The sequence below is a fragment of the Rattus rattus genome, chromosome 3 (assembly GCF_011064425.1).
Source record: "Rattus rattus isolate New Zealand chromosome 3, Rrattus_CSIRO_v1, whole genome shotgun sequence".
Lineage (NCBI taxonomy): Eukaryota > Metazoa > Chordata > Mammalia > Rodentia > Muridae > Rattus > Rattus rattus.
In genome coordinates, this window is record NC_046156.1 from 168,056,925 (window position 1) to 168,080,355 (window position 23,431).

The 23,431-nt window shown below is 40.3% G+C and overlaps 1 protein-coding gene across 1 annotated transcript in view; it reads left to right on the plus strand.

The window, feature by feature from the left end:
* Cdh6 (cadherin 6) overlaps positions 1-5,560 on the plus strand; it is a 138,942-nt gene extending 133,382 nt beyond the window's left edge. Inside the window, exon 13 of the mRNA XM_032898755.1 lies at positions 3,165-5,560. Within this exon, the coding sequence (XP_032754646.1) occupies positions 3,165-3,655 (491 nt within the window). The 3' untranslated portion in view covers positions 3,656-5,560. The remainder of the gene's footprint in view (positions 1-3,164) is intronic.
* The last annotated feature ends 17,871 nt before the right edge of the window (positions 5,561-23,431 follow it).

Below are 23,431 nucleotides of genomic sequence, written 5' to 3' on the forward strand. Positions count from 1 at the left end.
TGCATCTTCAACATGACAGCTGAGGCAGCGAGATATGAAGTAAGGCATGTGACCAAGGCACACATGGAAGAGGTGATAGCACTCAGTGCTATACCCAGGCTTTCATTCCAGGCTGATGTGGTCCTCCCATCCCAATCCCTAGGTTCTCTGTGAGCGCCTGGAGTACAGTGCGAGTTCCAGGCTCAAAGAGACATTAGACTTAGACTGGGATCATTGGAGAGACTAAAGGCAAGAGGTTCCCAGAGAAGGGAAGCCACACTGGCTCAGGAGGAAATCTCATACAAAAATCTGTAGTTCTGGGATAGGGCACTTGCCCACCGCAAAGAAGTCCCTGGGGGAAGAGCATGGCATCTAGTATTTTACTAAAGAAAACAGTAAAAACATCCAAACAGAAGTTACAGAGTGTACAGGGAAGGAGTTGGAGGGGACAGAGATTTGGGGTGGATTTGACTTAACACATTATATACATGTAGGAATATTAAATATTTTAAGCATCCCAACAATTACATCGATCTATATAGCAATTTAGAGTTTTGCAAATTTTTACATCTAACCCATTCCTCTTGATAGCCCCAGACATTATATTATTGCTTCCCTTTTACAGAGAAAAATATGGGCTCTGAGAGGTCAGATTAGTTCTATAACGGAATTGGAGCATGAATTTGACCACATTTTTCCCCTCCCTTCCCCCACCCCTAAAATCCTGCTGCTGTCCTCCTGCCTCAGGAGGCCCGGGGAGAGAAGAGACAGATGAATCCTAAATGTTCTGTCCCAGCCCAGTCTCCCATGTATAAAAGTCAGTTTTCAAGTTGTCAGGTGTACACTAAGCTAACAGAAGATGTAGACAGTCACCTTCACCATAGAATTAAACTGTGGATGAGCATTGGGCACCTGTGGCTTTTGATTATTCCCTCTCTCACTTCTCACTGTGGCTACAATTTCAGACGAACATAGAACTGAGATTTTAAAATCTGAGTACTTTAATCTGGAATATGATGGAGTGATAAATGCTTGTTTTCTCACCTTTAAAGATGGAAAGAATTCATGTACATTGCCGTTGAATGGCTTAAAGGCAGATGGCTGGCAAATCCATACCACTTAACCCTGGAAAGCATCATGAAAGGAAGATTAGACCTAAGCCCTGAAGGTCTCCAACCCCCACCAAGGTGGAGCTGAAAGCTTACCAAAACCACTAGGGTCCCTTGCAACAAAGCTCTTTCCGTATTCTTTCCTTGGCTCCTTCTGGCCCAGCCTCGGTCCCCAAACACTACAAGCACAGACCTACCTAGGGGCTGCATCTGTTTCCCCTTTGCCAGGGAGCACCTTGGACAGCTCCTGTCGCTGCTGAAATGGTACAACCGTGCACAGCCCATGGAACAGGGAAGCTCGCCCCAACCTCCTTGCCCTCTCCGCCTTTTCATATTCACATTTCACTTAGCAGCCTCTAATAATTCCCTGACTTGCTCTACGTGTTGTTTATTTTCTGTCTCCATCCAATGGTCCCCACACATCTGTCCATGCTCCGAAGCAGGGCTTTCCATCCCTGTGTCTTACTGGTGGTACCTAGAACTGCGCCTTACACAAAGCAGACACTCCATAAAGAATGAATGGATACCCTGGGTGGATGAGTCGGTAGAGGCGCCGGGACAGTCTCTGACAAGAACAGGGAGTATGGACTATTACACGGACACACACTTGAGAATGGGAAAACTGTATTTCCTTAGGAAAGAGACAGTCATCCTAATATGCTTCCAGTGTGGCAGGTAAGAGTGGAACCTTTTTAGTCTGGTGGACCTGGATTTGAATTCCCGCTGCATGTGACATCTTTGGACCTCAGCATCCTCGTCAGTAAACCGGGGTCTTAACCATGGTTAGTAGTCATAGGACTATCACAGTGACTAAATGCGGCCAAGTAGGAAATGCACTTAGCACAACGACTGGTCTGGAGAACTCTCTAGGCAGCCAAGTAGTAATACTGTTAGTAGAAAGGATGATATATATTTTTTTTTCAAGTGAGCGTGTAAATCTATTCCCTGGGAGCAAGATGTAATCGCCTCCTAAACATAGTTGCAAGAATTCAGTTTTCAGGGCATAAAAACTGAACTGGACCAGTAATGGGGGAAACGGTAATGAGACACTGCTAGTGTGTCCTGTAGTAAATGCCACCGGACAGACACGGACTAGAAATGCATTTCCCGTGTTGGATTCCGTACCACCTTCTCTTTAAGCTGTTGCTGTTTTTATTTTCTATCCATAGGTCCATTTGTAGGTAGATGTGTGTCTCTCTACAGGCAGACAGCTTTGCTCTACCAACCAGCCGTGAAGAAAGATCAGGAGCCGTTTAAACATCATTCTTGCTTTGCCTCTAATTTGAGCTAGAAGAAAAAAAAAAAAAACCCAGTATGTCTGTAAAACAGGCATTATGGCCAATGAACATGTGGGATAGAAGTCTTTGAAAGTGCCATCTCAAATAAATATGCTTATTTAACTCAAACGCTAATCATAGGGAAAGTGTGTCACTATCTGCCCTATTTAATTGACTGAGCTTGAGGCCCAGACTAGCTTTTGGAATCTGGGTCTTTCTGGGTTTTATCTGTACTAATATTTTTTGGTATGTGGGAAGGTATGCAAACATTCACCTCTCTGCTTGGGATTTTAAACTAATTTTGTACTTTTCTCAGGGGGCTGGGGGTGCAGGAAGGCATGGTGCAATAGCTATTTTAGATGTGGAGTTACGTGAAGCCTTCAACACACCTCCGAGGTGCCAGCCTTTTCTTTATACCAGCTTTAGAGCGTCTTAGCTGCTTGGCATAATTTGCACTTTTATCGCAGTACTTTCTCTGCGGCTCCCATTTTTTTATTATTATTTTTTCCTACCTTGAAAGTAGTTGACATTTTCAAAGGGGGAAGAAGAAGGAAATTCTGACAAAATATGATAGTATTTTATCCCCTGGTTAAAAGTATAGCCTTCTTTAAAATACTATATTAGAAGGTCCTGATCTGATTATGGATGGAGACAAAGGCCTCCTTAACTCTGGGGAAAAGTTGAGCCTGCATTTTCAAGTGTACTTTTAAAGCTGCAGGTTGGAGCAGTGTTTCTTCCCCGACGTTAATTGGGTGGCAAATTAACTTTCCTTCCCTTCTGTTTTGCTTTCCGCTTCCAGTGACAGTGGTGCTGTTCGCAGCTCTGAGGCGGCAGCGAAAGAAAGAGCCTTTGATCATTTCCAAAGAGGACATCAGAGACAACATTGTCAGTTACAACGACGAAGGTGGCGGAGAGGAAGACACCCAGGCCTTTGATATCGGAACCCTGAGGAACCCTGAAGCCATGGAGGACAGCAAATCGCGCAGGGACATTGTGCCTGAAGCTCTTTTTCTACCACGGCGGACTCCAACAGCTCGTGACAACACGGATGTCAGAGATTTCATTAGCCAAAGGTTAAAGGAAAATGACACGGACCCAACAGCCCCTCCCTACGACTCCTTGGCCACCTATGCCTACGAAGGCACTGGCTCGGTGGCCGACTCCCTGAGCTCACTAGAATCAGTGACCACAGATGGAGACCAAGATTATGACTATTTGAGTGACTGGGGCCCTCGGTTCAAAAAGCTGGCAGATATGTACGGAGGGATGGACAGTGACAAAGACTCCTAATCTGTTGCCTTTTCATTTTCCAATATGACACTGGAATATGTGACGTGGCTATTCCTTTCTATTTATCCACTATTCCGTGAGGGGTTCTCCGTTGTACCCGTTCCAAAAGTCAATGGCTGCAGTCCGTGTGGATCCAATGTTAGAGACTTTTTTCTAGTACACTTTTATGAGCTTCTAAGAGGCAAATTTTTATTTTTTAGTTCATGCAGTTAACCAAGTTAGCCCAGCAGGCACGCTGCGGGAGGAGAGGAAGGAACGGCGTTTTTCCCTTGTTCCCCTTAGAGCAGGTTGGCCACGCCCCTTACTGCTGGCCTAGACTCTACTTTGGTTCATGGCCTCCATTCCGCTGAATGCTCCAACTGTACATTTCACATGCTAATGGAAGAAGGGATCATACTTTGATGATTAAAAATATAGTTTTAGTATTTAAAAGGGGGGGAGGGAACAATTGGTAAATTGTTCCTGGTCTATCAGTTGTCAAGGAGATAATTAGCTATGAAGGGGTTCGTAAGGGTGTGCGTTTGTCAAGGAATATAAAGTGGGGCATCCTGTCTGTGCTGGAAGAGGTGTTTCTGGCATCAACAAATACCCGTAATGCCGAATCCTTCCATGTTCTAAGATGGTTTAGAAGCAAATCAAGTGCTATCATATTCAAAGACAGTAACGAAAGACAGGGCTGTGTTCCCTGACGAGATTTTGTTGCATGTGATAAACAGATGGTTCACCATCATGCCAAACAAAGGAAAAAAGAGAAATAGCTTTACAAAAAAAAATTAACAAAGGACATATTTAGGGAATTTCAAGGTTTTGTACTACCAACAGTATCCCGGGTCCCTTCATTCTTTCAACTATCAGTAAACTAATGAGAAGTAGGTCTAATCATATAAGCGTCCTTGAGAGAATTTCCTGAGGCAAATGTTAACTCTTTGTCTGTAGTTGTTGTTACTATTATCCTACTATACCTGAGTGTAGCAGTGTGAAGTACAATAATTCATATTCTTCAAATACTTCTTATATAATTAACTTGACTTAGTACGGCTTAGTAGATTGAATATCCCACCCTAGAGTTCAAGGGGAAGGTTAGAGCCAGCCACATTTGAACCTAACCCCTGCCCTTTGCCTTCGGAGACATCTGCATCCCTACCCTGAAGCAAGGGAGAGAAATGAATGGCACTGAGATGTTGGTGAATGCCGGCATTCCATGCTCCTAAAATGCTCACAGAAGAAGAGCGTGGATTCCCTTCAGCAAGAACACTTAAGACTCATGTTACAGTGACAGCTGATTTCCAAAAGTAGCCATGTTTTCCCACTGCGTTTACGTTGGCTTCGGTAGCAACACTGCCATCTTTGTCTTTGAACTGATGATAAAGTAATGGTCTCAACTCTGACAGAAAAGTAATATAAAATCCATCCAATCCATTCTTGCTCTAATTATGCAATTAGGCCCTCTTAGTCAGTTATTATCCAGGGGACCCAACTGAACCCAGTTAATCCTCTGGCAGGTTCAAATCATTTATTTCATATGGCCGTTCTAATGACTCTCCTCATTAGAATCTCACATTGTGCAGTCGTCAGAAATTTCCAAAGTACTGTAATGAAAACATCCTCATTTGCAAACCTTAAAAAAAGGCTCTGTACATACATATATAATATATACATAAGAATGTGCTGACTTCTCTTAGTAGTCATAGGAGTTTATTTTCAATTAATGTTAATTTTATAGAGATAATCTTAGTATCATTTCCATTTCAGGGTAATGTTTTACCAACATATTTTCTGTTTAGAAATGCACCGTTGTTTAGTTGATTTTTAAATAGGTATGTTACCCAGAAGTAAAGGTGGCACCTGGGGAACAAGAGAAATGTGGAAGTCAGAATACGTTAAAAAAAAAATTTTACAACCACATTGCCCTTTGTATTTCCTGAATTGTTTCCTGCTTATGATGGGATGCCCTGAGCAGCAATGAGTATTTCATGCTTAGGCTATTCCAGCCTTTAGGTTTCGTTTTTCTAATTCTTCATGTGCATGCACGCGCGCGCGCGCACACACACACACACACACACACACACACACACTCACTTAGACACACACAGGAATGCGAACAAATGCTAAAGAGGGCTTCACTGAAATGGGCCAGTATGTATCATATCCACAGGTAAGTAATGAAAAAAGATACCCAAGGAAGATTAATAAGAGTTACTAGGAATCACAAGAACCGCACCTTCCACAGTTTATTGTAAAATCAGAGTACTCCATCTTGTATCTTACACTATGTGACAAAGTGACATAGTTCTTAAAAAGAAAGGTATCATGAAAAGTTGCCCTTTTGAGCTTGTGGTGTGAAATTTGGTGTGAAATTTCCAAGGGTTGACAAGAGCAATTTCCAACCTTTTGGGATAAAGTTGATCTCTTCCTCTGAGTGTAAGTGTTCCTTGAAAGGAAGTTGAGCTGTCTTCGACGTAATGGGTCAAAGTATTTTTAATCTCACCCTGAAAAATCACACATCATACCAAGAATAGATGAGTATGACTTAATATCAAAATAACTGTTTATTGTCTTATAACTAAGATTGTTGGTGAAGAAAATCCACAAGAAACTGAATTATTTGAACCCTGTAGGTGTCACCTTCAGAGAAACTCTTGCCTATGAGAGTCATCACACAGAAAATGGGAACTCCAACGTCATCTCTCTCTGCAGTTCTGCTTCCCGGCAAAATACCAGGTCAAGAACCTCCCCATGAGCAGATTTCTTTCAGTGATGAGTCCTAAGCCAGCTTGAAATGTTACTCTGGGTGGGGGGACATAGTTTTCCTATTTGTGTGTGTGTGTGTGTGTGTGTGTGTGTGTGTGTGTGTGTGTGTGTGTCTTCATCTACAGGCACAGGCGACGAGGGTGGCAAGAGAGCCGGAGGGGTCCACCTTAACATTTGCTTTGTTGAACATAAGCAGATTGGTTAGCAATACAAGGTTGTTTCAAGTGCACTGGTGCCTGTCTAACTTTTCTTTAAAGCTCTTTGACAGAAAGAGAGTCTTTAAACCTCTTACGATGCTTCCTAGAATAAGCTTGAGAGTTTAGAGAACACTGAGGCATTGTGCGTGAGGTTAAAACTCCCTCACTTCATATCTGTTCTCTTCAGAAAGTCAGGACGCATCTGTCCTCAAATAAGTAAATAAATCAAACGGGAAAAGAGGTGCAGACCATTTCATAAGACCCTCAGAGTGGAAATCCGGGCACTGTAAATACGGCTTCCCTAGTTTTACATCCTGGAGGTTCAGCTAGAGAGTCACTCTATTTTCGGATGGAACAAAGCTGGTGGTTTCATTTTAAATCAGGATAAAAATATGTGGCTTAGTTCTCATTTCCACTTCTCAAAAGTGTTATACAAGAAACTGACTCTGGGTCTCAGAAGATCCAAGTTTTGAGAAGCCAAAATAACTTCCCAATGTTTCCATTATGTAATCTGTGTGTCTTGTGAACAATATTCTACATAGAATGCTCTACCCTGAAGCAGGTATTTCCTAGAGGAAAATGACTTACAGAATATCGATGAGGCATCCTTAGACTCTGTAGCCCTGAGCACGACAGAAAGATGACAGCAAAAAAGAAAGAGCAGAGTTGGTTCCTGGGTGCAAGCTAAGTATTTGAATGAGGTGCTTGTCCTAATCAAATAAATCCCCTGTCCTCATGAATACAGCCACCAAATAAATTCTCTTAGCCCGTGATTACTATGTTTGAAGCGCAGCACAAAGACTTTGGGAAAACACTCTCAAAAAGTCAAAAATCTCTGCTATTTTAAAAGTCAGGCTCCATTCTTTTTAAATCATTTTTGTGTAATTTTAATTTTTACTTTATCTAGATGAGATCATGTTTGAAATGTCACGTTGTAGATGGGGGCTCAGGATACAGGCAGTTCCCTGTATTTAAACTAACACTACACCCAAGCATCTTTATCAGATTACACAAGCAGAGAGATTAACAACTGGTGTGAGATTCTTCAGGAAGATGGTTCGCATCCTCCGCTCCGACAACCATGTCTTCTTTTTCAGAGAGTGGAATTAGGTGGTGGTCTCCTCAGAGTTTGGTGACAATCATGGTGGCAGGCCTAAATCTTCCTTTGACGTCTTTTACGGAATAATTTTCAAAAGGGATAATTCTCTACTAAAAATACTGGACCCTGACAATATTTAATGTGAAGAGCAATACCCCGTTAGGAAGCAAATACATTGGCTCGCAGGCTTGTTAAAAGTTAATAAAGAAATAGCTCATTTTTAAAGCCAGGAGTTTATGGTCTCTGCATCATCGATTTAATTTAAGCATTGCTGAGACAATCTTTAATCTCCCCATTTTGTAATACCTTATTTATGGTGCATCCTCCTTTTTTAATTTGGGGGGAACGTTAGCCTGCCAGAGCCAACAGATGAAAGTGTTAAAAGGAGGTCAAGCGGAAACAAAGGCCATTACCTGCCATATTTCAGACAGGACTGGGGCACTTAGCCGAGGAGACACTCGGTTATTAGATTCATTTCAAAAGACCTTTTGCAAGTTGCTTAATTTCATTAAAAGAAAAAAAAAGAAAATGAAAAAAAAAAAGAAAACGTGGACCACAAACTCAAATTTCCTTTCAAATGAGGTTATTTGACAAATGAGAAATGGACTCAGTGTTGTAGAAAAAGCATCCCGCTGTAATGAGAGCTTGGTCTTTCGTGTGAGGCTATGCTATTTATGTAAATATATCTGGCACACCTTCTGTAAGCTTTTAGTTTTCTATGATCTATTAGTTTAGTGTTTATTAAAAATAAAATAAAATAAAAACCCGTATGTAGAATCACTCAGCACTCACGGGGAATGCTTGTACAACAAACGTCCAATAGATCTGCTCTGAAGAAACACAGGAACACTTCAAACACACTGTGCTGTTCTGTTTGCAATTATTCTTACTGCTTTGAAAGGAAGCTGCACCAGAATAGGCCTTGTAATAAGCGCTGTGTGCGTCTTCTCTAATACCAAGCTAAGGCAGTTTGGCGTTCTCCTACTGTGACTTGTGATTTCTAAACCAAGAAAATAAAGGCTTTCTGGTATCGACTGTACTTAATTAAAAAATAATTCAAGTATAAATTGAAGCTTATGCCACCCTTTGAAGACCCACTGGCTGGAGTCCTCTATCTGTTTGTGTCTTCAGCAAGAAGAACGAATGGGTGGATGGAAACAATCGGGCTGGCTTCCATCCACACGCCCAGTTCAGCAGCTCTTTGTAGCCTCATGCATTACGTGGCAAAGTTTTCTGTATTTGAAGAATGGGGTGACTCAGAGTGGCTGGGCCTTATGTTGTAGTCAAATGACAGATAACATACTCCTTGACATGGCTTCTTTTATTTGGTTTTCTTTTCTTAGTCTTATAAATTTGAAAAGAATGCAACTTTAAAAAGTGATTTCTCACAAAGAGTAAAATATGCCTTTTGCAAATCAATTTTTGTAACATTATTTATATGATATTACTTAATAAACTGTTTTTTTTTCTAACTTGTTTTTTTTTTCCAATTCTCTCAACTATTGTTTGTCACCATGGATGGTTTTTTGTTGTTTTTTTGGTTTGGGGGTTGTTGGGGTTTTTTTTAATGTATTTAACATATTTTCATTTTCTGAATTCAATATTTCAACTTCTTGGCTAGCTAACTAAAGCTAATTCATTATATTGGAAGTAGCTTGTAACCCATCATTTCTCCTAGGCAGCCGTCTATAACACTAGTCCTGCGCTATGCAATACACTGCTGGGACACCAAGAATTCTACTGTTATTTATAGTGTTGGTAAAAGAAGGTTGTTTATCCCCACAGTAATTGTGTCAGATAAAAAAAAAGCAGCAGTTCTGTATTTCTGTCCCTTCCAAACCCCCATCCTTTATTCTAGTCCTTTAAAAATAATTGTCTGTGGATCTATCAGAGAGAGAGAGAGAGAGAGAAAAGAGAAAGAGAGAGAGAAAAGAGAGATTGGAGTAAAACTGAAAAGAAAAAGCAACATCCTGATACAAGGAATAAATGGGGGCGTTTTCAGCCCACTCAGAGCTGTAAGGCTTCACATCTTACTCTTTCATGAAGTCGCCTCCCCTTTATATGGAGACTGTTTGATAATTATTTTTAACTAGTAGATTTCACAGCTGTGCCTAGGAGATTTTCCTTTATTCATTTCTTTGTTTCTAGTATACTCTGTTGAGAACGCACAGCGTGTTGTGGAAAGCTCAACAGAGAAGCGGACTAAGATATCTCCCCTTCTCTCTAGGCAAAAAATGTATTCGTTACTTTTGTGCTCCTGCGATAAAAAAAAACACCACGACCAAAAGCAACTGAGGGAAGAATGTTGTTCTTTTGACTCACAGTTTCAGAGAAAGAGTCCACAGTGGTAGGGAGGCATGACACCAGGTAACCTGAACAGGAAGCTATGCGGTACCAACTTCAGCCGGAAACAGGAAGTGAAGAGTTAACCGGAAGTGCGGCAAGGCTATGACTCTCAAAACCTTCCCCCAATGCCATACTTCCTTCAGCAAGGCTGGCGCCATCTCTAAAGGCTCTACAACCTCCACAAATAGGGCCACCAAGCTGAGGACCAAGTGCAAGCTGAGGACCAAGTGTTCAAATATGCGACCCTATTGTAGGCATTTCTCAGCCAAACCACAAGAGATAAGAAATCATGCAGACCAACAGGGGAAAGCAAAAAGGAAAGGATGCTTAAGCCTTGTCCCTGAAGTGAACAGGACTTAGAAAATTCAAGTAGTATCAGAAGGTTTAAATGCCGTATAAACTCATTTTTGCTTCTTCACTTGTCATTTTGTTTTTCCTCATGTTAGTTTGCCAGGTGGGTTAGAGGTAATATATTCAGAAACTGAAGTCTGCAGAAGGAAATGAGGATGTTAGAAAGAGTGCACATTAGTGCATACTGTGCTCTAGAACCAAGTATCTCCCCACTCAGCACCCCAACCTCACCCCCAATTCTGTACAACCCTCAGAACCATCCCCTCTATAAGGACAAAGCCAGCAAACACTGAAGAATGCTGATGAACTTCCCTAACCTCATATGCCAGGACAGGCAGAAAGCACAGGGAGCTGTTCATGAAGCAGAAGCCAGGCAGACACTTAAGTAGATGAGCCCTGTCTACTCATCATAATAAAGCACTCTTTGTTACGTTTTTAGTAACAATTAGGGGAAACAACCTTGTTTATCAACAACAACAACAACAAAAACAACATTTCCATAGTATTGATTTCTTACTCTTTTTTTAAAAAAATTACTATTATACTCTATTCTGTTATATCCTGACTGCGGTTTCCCCTCCCTCCCCTTCCCCTAGTCTCTACCCCCAGCCAGCTCCCCTCTCCCCAAGATTCTCCTCTACCTTCGCTCAGAAAAGAGTGGGCCTCCCAGAAACATCAACCAAACAGGGCATAATAAGCCACAAAAAGACCCTCACATACTATCACATCAAGGTTGAACAAAGAAACTCAGTAGGAGGAAAAGGGCACCACATGTAGGCAAAAGAGGAGCATCCCCTACTCCCACTGTTAGGATTTCTCACTCTTATAACTTAACAAGTAGCCTTTCCCCTCTTCTACTTATGTCCTGGGAATGACACTGCCTCCAAGACATATCAGGCAGGCAGAACTCAACCACTTGGGCCCAAACTTAGTGGGAAGAGGCTAGGATACATACACTAGCATACTAGAGTTTCATCAAAAGAGAAAGTCAGAAATCATGTACAAGTTCAGTCTTTGTTTCAAGTTAAAAAAAATCACTTTAATGGGTATTTGTCTACCAGCCCTAACTCCAACCCCATGGAAAGCATTGCTAATCAATTGCAACATTCATTGATCTCCTAAATAAGTCCTTAGACTCTGATGTAGGAATACCCTGAGAAGCCATCACCAACAGCGTAATTGCCCAATGTGCTATCTCAAATCTTAAGAAATGAAGTTCCTTAACAGAGACTGTGTTCTCTTTCATTCAGATTTTGCTGATTACTCACTTTAAACATTTGAGATGAGTCTTCTGCTCTTGGGGTTTTCAAAATTGGCAATAAGTTAAGAAGCTAAAGGACTTGGCCTGCTGTTACAATTAACTTCCATTTTTCTTTCCTAGAGCAATCATCTCTTCTTTCATAGGGCCTTGCTACTTGACAGGGAGTCCAGTACAATTGATACTCAAAGTATCAACTTCATGGAATCAGCAAGCACGCATGTCCTTATGCACACAATTCGGTTACTAAGTGCCAGACTTTTACGCTCGTTCTGCTGCAACTCTTGAAGCACAGATCAGTGTGATAAGACACAGCGTTAGATAAAACCGACACATACCTTTCATCAAGAGCTGCTGTGACTTACCGTCCCATTATTAATAATAGTTCGCCCCACTAAACAATTTGTTCGGAATGACACCATGACTCTTTATAGTGCTTTCCTAGGTTTCATATTCCTGAATCCAATACTTTTCCAAATATGCTATGAATAGATATGGCTCTTTAAAAGAAGAAGATTGTCTCCTACTTCTCTCTATAATATAGTTATTCCGTTTTTAAAATGTCTCCCTTGACATATTAGATCATCTTTATTGCTTCCTGAGCCATTTACTCTCAAAAACCTAACTTTTAAAGGAGATCATGTCTTGTTTGCACATTGGTAAAAACCTGTCTTCATATAGTCACTCAAGAATAAGCTGTATTAAAGCTTTTAACTTTGCGTAGCTGCCTGATAATGCCTTACTTTTATACAGCACTTTAGAAATAACTATCATATATATTACTTAATAAAGTATCTGTACATTAGACTGTATCATTCCTATTTCGTGAACAAAATTCATAGGTCCATTTGCCTGTAGGTCCCCATCATAAGAATTCTAATTACACTGACTTTTTTAATGCAGACTCTGCAATTCTGCTAGTGAACCCCACATTTTCTTCATTGCATGTATGTCCATTTGAGAGAATATTTATTGGGAAAAAGGGAGGGATTTTTCTCTTTATTCAAATTCTAATGATGATAGCTGTGGCCCCAAAGTCATTACTCTCCATGAGATCAGTCCGAAGGCTCTGTTGGGAGAAAGAAAGGCTGAAAAGCACATTTCTGCCCATTAACCCCAATTACCCAAGTCTTATTATAAAATTGGAACAGTGTTATTAAGAAAAAATATCCCCAAGAAATATCAAATTCCACCAGATCTGCAAAAGCTCTAATTGTTTTTTAAGAATAATCTTGATAACATCTATACTTTGAGTATCAGCTATACTGGAACCCCTGTCAAGTAACAGTGCCCTATGAGAGAATAAGAGAGGAATGAGCACTTTCTGTCTCTCCTTCAGCAATTCAGATACTGTGACGAAAGTAGAAAGTACTATAGTCTGGGTCTTCAATATCCCACAAAGACCAATGTGTCCGTGACTTAGACCCCATCCTATTGCACTATTGAGAGGTGATGTAACCTTTAGCTGGTGGCACCTAATGGAACAGCGTTAAGTCATTGGAATTGTGCACTTGAAGAAGATATTGGGACCTTGGATCCATCATCTCCTGCTTTTCTTCCTGGTTACCAGGAGATGAATAGGTCTCCTTCATAACAAACTCCTGCTATGATATATTATGCCATTGTGGGCCCAATACAAGACAGCCAAGTGACACAAGTTAAGACACCTAAAAAAAATGTAAAACTAAGTTGTTTCCCTTCTTAAGTTGATTATCTCAGCATTGCATGACTTTTCCTGGGGAGATGTGAACCAATATCCATTAAGTCCAGATAAGACACTAATGACAGAACCAAAGTAACTACTTTACTCAAGTCTAGCCAGTGAACTGGTGAGCTTAAATTCTTTCCATAAAACGAGAGAATCCCCTCACCTCTCATCAAATGTCAAATACTCATAAATCCTTGGTAAGGGGCCTCATGATCTTAAGATACCCCTTAAGCCTCCTTTATTTCCCTGAGAAAGTATGAGTAGGCCCAGACTTGTAAGGTTCTCCTGATGCTCAAACCTGCCCTGATTTCATTGATTTCCAGATAGAAATTGTCATGGTATGCCCAAAGGCAGAGTTCTAAAATATTCAGGTATTTTGTTATAGTGACATACATGGAAGATAACACCAATATGAAGGAAGAAGGGATATTCACTGGTCATTAGCTCCCACTGATGTGCCTTAACCCAATAGTGTGGCATCTGAGATATCCATAGAAAACCCAACTGATCCACAGGTGAGTACAGTTGTGGACACTTATCAGCCACAAATCTTTGATTATAAATTAAAAGACATATTTTTTATAATTTTTTCCTAATAGGACTTTATTTTCTATTTTATGTCAATTTGACTCAAGCTAAAGTCATCTGAGAAAAGGGAGCCTCAATTAAAAAAGAAAAGTCTTCATAAGATTGTGCTGTAGGCAAGCTTGTAGGGCATTTTCTTAATTAGTGATTGACGGGGGAGGGCCCATTCATTGCAGGTGGTGCCATCCCTAGTCTGGTGGTCCTAGATTCCATAAGAAAGCAGGCTGAGCAAGCAATGGGGAGCAAGCCAGTAAGCAGCACCCCTCCAGAGCCTCTGCATCAGCGCCTGCATCCCGGTTCCTGCCCTGTTTGAGTTTCTGTGCTGACTTCTTTCAGTGATGACCAGTGAAGAGGAAGGTTAAGCCAAATAAACCCTTTCCTCTCCAATGTCCTCTCAGTCATTTATTACAGCAAAAGTATCCCTAACGAGGACATTGAACAAAATGGTGATTCTTTGTTTTCACCCTCCCCATCTGTCCTTCCACTCACCACAAAACGAGACAGAAGTGTATTGATCACATTCTATTTCACTGTTCTTATTTCTCAGTCTCAGAAGGTCAGGATGAAAAGCTTGACAGAGACACCTGGCTTTCCCCTGAATTACAGCTTTGCAGAGATTTAGAAAGAGCTGAAAATTATCTCAGAATGTCACAGTTTCCAACCTAATGCTAATTTGCCATAAAGTTTTCTGACTGTTACTGCCTTGGGCACTGTAGGAATGCATCCATTTGTGATATCTAAAAATCTTAATATATTAAAAATTGACCTGATCATCAATGATTGCTGAACTCTTCTTCTGTGATGAATACTTTGCTATCTAGTTTATGTATGGGGTATAGTTTTTCTTTATTACAAATCCAAAAGAACATGACAAAGTATTTTCTGACTTATGAATATATTATATAAAAAGTCTGAGATGTCACAAAATCACATCAGATATATATTTAACTAATATATTGAAAATAATGAAGATGTTCAATCCAGACTGCTCAGCTCAGTTTAAATCTACCAACATCTCTATCAACTTTAAAAAACAATTTGGTGACCAGGCCTGGTAGTATACACCTTCAATGCCAGCACTAGGGATGTGGAGGCAGATGGATCGGTTCATGGTCAGCTTGATCTGTTTTCTGTTTTCCAGGACACCCAGGACTACCTGAAGGGACTTTTTGTCAAATAAATAAATAAATAGGTGAGGGTCAGGAGAATAGGGAAATATCTCAGGAGGTAAAAGCACCCATGCCAAACTTGATGATCTGAGCTTGACCCCTAGGAACCACAAAGTGAAAGGAGAGAACCAGCTCCCACAAGCTCCCTCTGACCTACACACAAGCATCATAACAAACATGTATACTTGAATGTGAGGAAAGGTGAACCCTGAGTTCTCGGTTGGTTGAAATATAAGTTTGTGCAGTCATTATGTAAATCACTGTTGGGGGCTGGGGGCTTTCTCAAAAAGCTAGAAATTGAACTACCAATTGATCTAGCTATACCATTCCTGGGCATATACGGAAAGGATCCCATCTTATCTCACTACAGAGATACCTGCTCAGACATGTTCATTCCTGCTCTATTCATAGTATCTAGGAGAGGGAAAGAACCTAGACGCATATTAGCTAATGAATGGGTAATGGAAGCATGGTGCATTTACACAACGGACTATTATTCAGCTGTCAGATTATGAAATTTGCAAGTACATGGATGGAACTGAAAATAATCACTGTAAGGGAGGGAACGCAGACCCAGAAAAGACAAGCACCAAACAAATTTCTCTCTCAGATGTGGATCCTAGTTTTTGATCTTTAGATGTATGAGTTTAAACTGGAGCACCTATGGAAGTGAAGGTACTAAAAAGAGGCCCTGGGAAAGCAAGATTTAAAAGAGAGATAGTAAGACACAGGGAAAGTGAGGAAATATGGGGTAAGAAGGGTTGAGTGGAGAAGAAGATGAGAGAGCAGGGAAGAGGGTATAGAGAATAACTAACAAGAAAGTTCTCTGAAAAAGCCATATGAAGCCGACTACTTCATATTCCATAACACAAACAACACACACAGAGTTTAAATGGAATTCAATATATAGGGTGATAAAGCCTCTCCAAGATTCCATACAAACAAATAAACAAAACCAGGGTGACTGACTATGCTGTTAACAATCTACCTTAGATCTACCTGGGAAAAGGGAACAGAAATTGAAGATTTGCCTCCATGAGTTGGCCTGTGGACAAGTCTATGGGGCATTTTCTTGATTGATGACGGATGGAAGTGCTGTCACACCTGGACAGATGGTCCTGGGTTACATAAGAAAGCAAGATGAGCAAACCATGGGGAGGAAGCCAGTGATCATTGTTCCTCTGCACTGTCTCTTTCAGTTCCTGCCTCCAGGTTCCTGCCTTGTGTTCCTGCTGTGATTTTCCCCTTAGCCCGTAAGCTGTAAGAAGAAAAAACAAAGTGAAACAAAACTTGCTTTGACCGTGGTATTTATCATAGCAACAGAAAGCAAACTTGGACAAGTATTTCCCTACAAGTTATTGGTCAAAGTGGCCCCAGGCACTTATCCAAAAACAATAAAAGCTATTCCTACTATGTTTAATTACCACGAGAAATTGATGGAAATTTGCTAGAAACTTGCAAAATCAACCTAGTAATAACCTGGAAGCTTCATTTCTATTGGCTAGACTTCATCGAGTCAGAATGTTCCAAGCAGGATGCTTGGGGGGAAAATAAGACTCTTACCCAGTTTCGAGCTATAATGGCTTGGCAAGGTTTGCTCTACTGAGCATTAATGGCATGAATTAGTTATGGGAGCAACCACATGCTTTCTGATTGGATTTTTAATGTCTGCTTCACAAGACAAAACTCATCTGGGCCAAGGACACATGGCTGTGTAAATCAAAGACCTACACCATTATTCTGCTAAATAGTATCAATAGCCCCCCCAAATATTTATCTCTATACCTACCGATTGTGACATCTCTCAACTCTCATCAGAGAAGCATTTTTACTTTATCTATTGATTAATTGATGAAAATTGATACCAGGAGTCACAACTAGTCAAGATGCAGAGAATAAAAGACAATGAGAGATGGCCTACCAGTTAAGAACAAGTAGTGCTTCTGCAGAGGACCAGAGTTTAGTTCCCAACATCTACCTCAGGCACCTCGTAACCACTGTAAGTCTATCTCTAGGAGATCCAACACCCTCTTTTGAACTCCAAGAGTACACACACACACACACACACACACACACACACACACACACACACACAATTAAATAAATCTTTAATAATATGAGACTGGAGTGTTCAGCCTTCAATGGGACATCTATACCACACCTCCAAGACTCGGCAATTATTGTAGGAAATTGAGTATGCTTTAGTTACTTTTCTATTGCTATTATAGACACTACAATCATTGTAACTTACAAAAGAAAGCATTTACTTAGATTTATAGTTTCAGAGGTTTAGAGTCCCTGATGTCAGAACAAAGGATTAGCGAGGAATTTACATCCTGATCTACAACCAAAAGGCAGAGAGAAAGAGAACTCTGGGAATTATAGAAGTCTTTTGAAAACTTAAAGCCCACCCAAGTATCACACTTCCTCCAACAAGGCCACCCTCCTAAATCTTCCCAGTTCCACCAACTAGGGACCAAATATTCAACCATATGAACCTATAAGACCATTCTCATTCAAACCTTTGAATTCCACTCCTTGGCTCCCATAAGACCCTGAACATATTACAGTGAAAAATACATTTAGTTCAACTTCAAAAATCCCCATGGTCTTCCATAATCTCAAGAGAGTTTAAAATCCAAAGTCTCTTCTGAGATGTATAGCCATTTACTAACTGTGAACTCTGTAAAATCAAAAAGGAAATCACGTACTTCCAACATACAATGGCACAGTATATTCATTATGGGTCCAAAAAGGAGAAGTGGAAACATAGTAAAACACAAAAACAAAAACAAAAACTGGACCAGAGCAGGACCATAATGCAGCATGATAAACTCCAAATCCTATAGCTCCATGTCTGATATCAAAAGGCTCAAATGGCTCTACCCCTCCAGCTTTACTCCCTATAAGACACATATTTCTCTCGAGCTGGTTCCATACTATGTAGGCAGCTCTCCTTGTCAAATACCCTACAATTCTGCCACCTTTAACATTTTAGGGTCTCTAATGCAATCTAGGCCTAATTAAGTTTTTCTTTTTGAAAATAGTTCGGTTTCTTTTCATACAACATATTCCTCCTAGTTCTTCCCCTCCTGTCCTCCCTCCCCATCCAGATGTACAACACATTTTCAGTCTCTACTTAGAAAATAAACAGGAATCTAAGGAATAATAATAAACAAAAGGGAGCTGGAGAGATGGCTAAGTGGTTAGGAGCACTGACTACTCTTCCAGAGGTCCTGAGTTCAAATCCTAGCAACCATGTGGCGGCTTACAACCATCTGCAATGAGATCTGATGCCCTCCTCTGGTGTGTCTGGAGACAGCTACAGTGTAGTTAAATATAATAAATAAATAAATCATTAAAAATAATAAACAAAAGGTTAAAACAATTTAGAACAGGACAAAACAACCAAACAAAAGAAAAAAAGCCAAAGAAAAAGCACACAAAACATATATGGACACAGAGACACACCCAGGCTTCACTTTCAAAGCTTCACCTGGCCTCAGCAACTCTCCTTAGTCACAGAGGAAGATTCCATAATACCTTTATTCATGAATCCATGATGATTGGAGTCAGCCCGGGTGGACAACAATGTAAGTCTTACTGCCAACTTGGGTTGAACCCTAGAACCTTGGTTCATATCTGCAGTGGTTTTGACTTCTTGTTGCTGATTAGAAACAGAAAATTTCTTATGCCTTTTCTTTTTACAAGTTGGAAGCTTATTTGGGTTGTGTCTCACCCAAGGGCATCCCTCCTTTATTTCCTTTTAGGTCAGGCCTCTTTATAATCTACTCATCCCCTTCAGCACAAGCCTTTGGTTCAAGCATTAAACTTCCTGATGCTTCCCTGCCCCCAACCCCTTTAAACTGTATATTTTGTATTTCTCCCCACCCCACTTGCTCTTTTTCATTGTAGACCTGTATAAAATGATTATTAATGATAACTATGAGACAGTGTCAATATTAGGCTGTCTTGAGATCTCCTCTGCCAAGGAAATTAGTCCATTAGTTTTCCATTTAACCTCAGGAAGATTCTTTGGACAAGGGCAAGAGTAGTCATATTCTTTGCTAAAATGTCAAAAGGATCTTCTGTAGCCCAGTTGCTAATATTGCCCCTCTGAGACCTCTGGAGCTGGGCCTCCAAAGTCCACATTGCTCTCAGCCCTACTGTCTTCCAGGATCATAGTAAGGTGACCCATTAACCTCGGCTTACAGCAGTCAACTGCTTTCATAGTCCAAAGTCTTCTACAATCCTCCAAAAACCTTCATAGATAGGACTGTTACCACAATAGCCCACTCCCTGGTACCAACTTCTGTCAAAGTTACTTTTCCATTGCTGTAATAAAACACCATAACCAAGGCAACTTACTAAAGAGTTTAATTTAGCTTATGATTTTTGAAGTTTAGAGTCCATGATGGCAAAGCAAAGGAGCTGAGATCTCATATCTAGATACACGACCCTGAGGCAGAGAAAGAGAGCATGGGGAATAGGAGTTCTTTGAAGTCACCCTCAATGACACTTCCTCCAACAAGGCCACACCTCCTAATCCTCCCCAAACAGTTTCACCAACTAGAGGTCAAGTATTTACCTATGGGGGCCATTGTCATTCAAACCACCACAAGGCAAAAAGATTTATAAGAGTCTAAGGTTGAAGAAAATTGCTATGAAGTAAGGTTTTCTGGAAACAGCACAGTATTTGCACCTAAGAACTCACAGAAGCTGTTGCTTCATGAATAAGATAACGCTAGCTAAACTTCCAGAAGGAATGGAAGAGGAGCTTCTGTAGTCCCATTCCTACCTGAAACACTTGGTAGTTGATGATAGGTCAGGGCAGTTAGAGGAGGGAGTGAGGATTGAATCTGATCAAAACACATTTTATATATGTATGTATGAAATTCTCAAATGATCAATCAAAAGTATACTTAGCCAAATTAAATAACAATTTGGTGGAAGGACAAAATTCAAAGAATGGGCTGATGGATGAGAGAAGGTTGAGGAGCAAATTGACCTCAGCATGTAGACTTGAGCACCTCAAAGAAGCACAGAAATGTGACCCTTTAAAAGTCAAGTTCTTTGATAAATATCAAAAAGAAAGTCAGAGTTGTTCTATGTACATGACCAGCCTTAATTATTCCTCACTGTGGAGACCCCACTTACACTGTAGTAGACATATTAAAATCTACCTACACTTTTTCTTGAAAATATGAATTAAGTGTGGTCTGCTGGTTTATATACTATTATATAAACCATTGGTCTTTTGCAAATTTTTGTCATTTCTTATTTTCTTTTCTTTTGTACCCCTGATGCGATGAATAGAAACCTAATACCTAGCTTGTGCTAAGTACATTCACTTTATTATTGAGGTTTATCCCTATCCCTGGTTACTCGTTCACATGTTCGTTGGTTGGTTGGTTTGGCTCATTGATTGGTTTTAGTATAGTATTTGCAGAGCTCTAGCACCTTGGAGAAGAAAGAGATAGTGTGAACACTGTGCCCAATGAGTATATAACAATACAAACAACTTAAAGATTAAAAATTTACAAGTCTCCATTTAGAACAAGTTCCACAGACTCTTACTGCACACCAGAATCTCAGATAGAAACAAAGCCATTGAGCCAACAGAAGCCAAGGTGTGCTCTAGAAATTGCAGGTAGATCACTTGACTAAGAAGGGAGGTTTCTTAATGAGAGTCCCCCCCCCCCCCGCCAAAAGAAAAAGAAGTTTCCGGAAGTGATGAGATCGGTAAGGTCTCATATTTTCACATACACCCTCCAACTTTTCCATACCTGAACCTCTCCTAAAGAGGTTGCAAACTTCCAATTAAAATACCGGGAATCACACATATGTGTTTATTTAAAGTCTCAAGTGAGGGCTCCCAATACCTACTCTCTTTTTCCCCCAGAACTTTTCTGGCTACTTTCCCTGCATGTGTCAGTCAACAAGTAAATAATTGAAAGCCCTCTAGAGTTGATGTGCCAGCTCTGCTAAGCACCTGCTTCTACTTCCCTTATTTTCTAAGCCCCAGAAAGGGAACTCCCCCTCTCCCAGGACCCAATCAGAGTTTCACTTCAATTAGCTTAATTGGAAGAAGACACAACTAAATCTCTGATTAAAGTTCTAAAGGAGCCATTAGAATTGTCTATTTTTGTCTTTTCCATGTAAGCTCTCTTAATGGTCATATTTTTAAAGGTAAGGGCCCTTACAGGAGAGAAGGCAAGCATCATCAGATCATTTATAGCCATCAGCCACACCTCACCAGAAGCCAGGGTCACTCCACTGAGGTGATTTGGAAGTAAGCCATTTATTCACTTCTTTCAATAATTTTAATTTTTCTAGAGCTTATGAACATTGTTTCAAATGCCAAATGGATCTTCAAAGTTTGTGGTAAAGGGGTATACAGGACGGCTCATCAGGTAAAAACACTTGCTACAAAAGCATCGATCATGATGTGAGTTCAATCCCTGGATCATACTAAAAGGTGAAAGGAGATGTAGTAGTAACTTTATTTGCCTGATGTAATTGTCATCTCAGAAACTGAATAAGTTCACCCTTTCTGGTTCTTTCTGAACTCTGTCTGGTTCAACTCTGCTGTTCTGACTCAAACTCCTCTCCAAGCTTATTGATTCACTCTGGCTTCTCTCGGCTTCTCACTGGATTGCTCTGCTTAACCTGGAACTAACTCTGACAATCTGTTCTAATCTTCTGACACCTTCTTATTATCTGGCTTCAACTGCCTCTGCTGCACAAACTGAACAGAACTGAACTCAAACACCACTGCACTGCCTCCTGATCTGACTGACTGAACTGAACTTAACTGACTAGAACAGAGAGACCTGCTTGCCTCTGTCTCCTGGGATTAAAGGTGTTTCTAGCCAGATCACACAGACCTAGAAAGTCTTTGGATATGATCCCTTTCCAGAGAAACCATGTTGCTGGATTAAAATTCCTCTACAAGGAGGGAACCAGCTTCACAAAGTCGTCCTCTTACCTCCTTATGTACATTGTGTCATGCATGCATGTGTGTGAAAAATATTCACAATATATAAATTTTTCATTTTGCTCCTACTCCCTTACACAGAAATAATCTCCATCAACTCTTTGAGACTACCATTAATCATAATGCTACCATTTTGTAATTTATAAAATTGTTAACATCAACAACCTCAGAGAAGTCAACCTAACACTAATATTTCTTGGGGGTATAGTTTTAAATACCATGTGTTGATTTTCCATTATTAAGAGTGATGATTTAGATTTAGTACAACCCTCAAAACAAACACATATGGACACGCGCGCGCACACACACACACACACACACACACACACACACACACACATGCTTCTTTCCCTCCATCTTTTCACTATAATACCCATAGAACATTAGGCAGTTCCACTTAATGTGTACGTTACTATCTCTGTATAGATATTCTGATACAGTACTACAGATTCACTCCCTTTCTTACTCAACTTTTTCCTGAAATCGATATGCTTCTTTAAAAAAAAAAAAAAAAAAAAAAACTTCTTAATCTTCAACATACCTCTCAGAACTCTCAATTGTATGAGGGAATTACAATATCAGGTAAGAAATTGTCCATCTCTATGATGTCATATATATCATATATATCTTTAATTTAAATGCATTTATATGAGGAAAGTTTAGCCATCATGTTACTGTCTACAGTGCCTCTTCACAGATCATCCACTAGGAAGCAATGACAGTGGTGACAGCATAGGATAATGACTACACAAGGTACAAAGTGATGGATGGTGGTGGGTGGATGGATGAATATTATACTGTGTGTGGATGAATGACTAGTGGACCATGAGTATGATACTCTGTGTGGATGAGTGTCAAGTAGACCATGAGTAAGATACTCTGAATCACAGGAATAACCTTAGGTGTGGGCAATACTCCTTCTGTTTGGGTCAACCCACTCCCACACATTTGTACTTCACAAGGTCTTCTCCCCCATTCCTTCTTCATGCATGTTTACTCTCTTCTGCCGCCATGGTTGGGTCCTAAAGTTAAAAATTCAACCCATTAAAATGTAACGACACAAGTCGCTTTTTAAATTGTCTTTATGGAGTTGTCTGTTTTTCATTTTCTTTTCTTGGGAATTAATTTTGTTCTCTGACAATTTCATATACACACATATTATTCTGATTACTTTTTCTTCTACACTTCTTTTTCTCCCTTCCATCCCTAGCAAACCCCCATCCTTACCAGTCCCCTTTCCAGATCGATGACTTTTTATTTGGGTTGGTGACCTCTTTAGTTTAACCAGGGCCATTTGTATAGCACTGATTTAAAA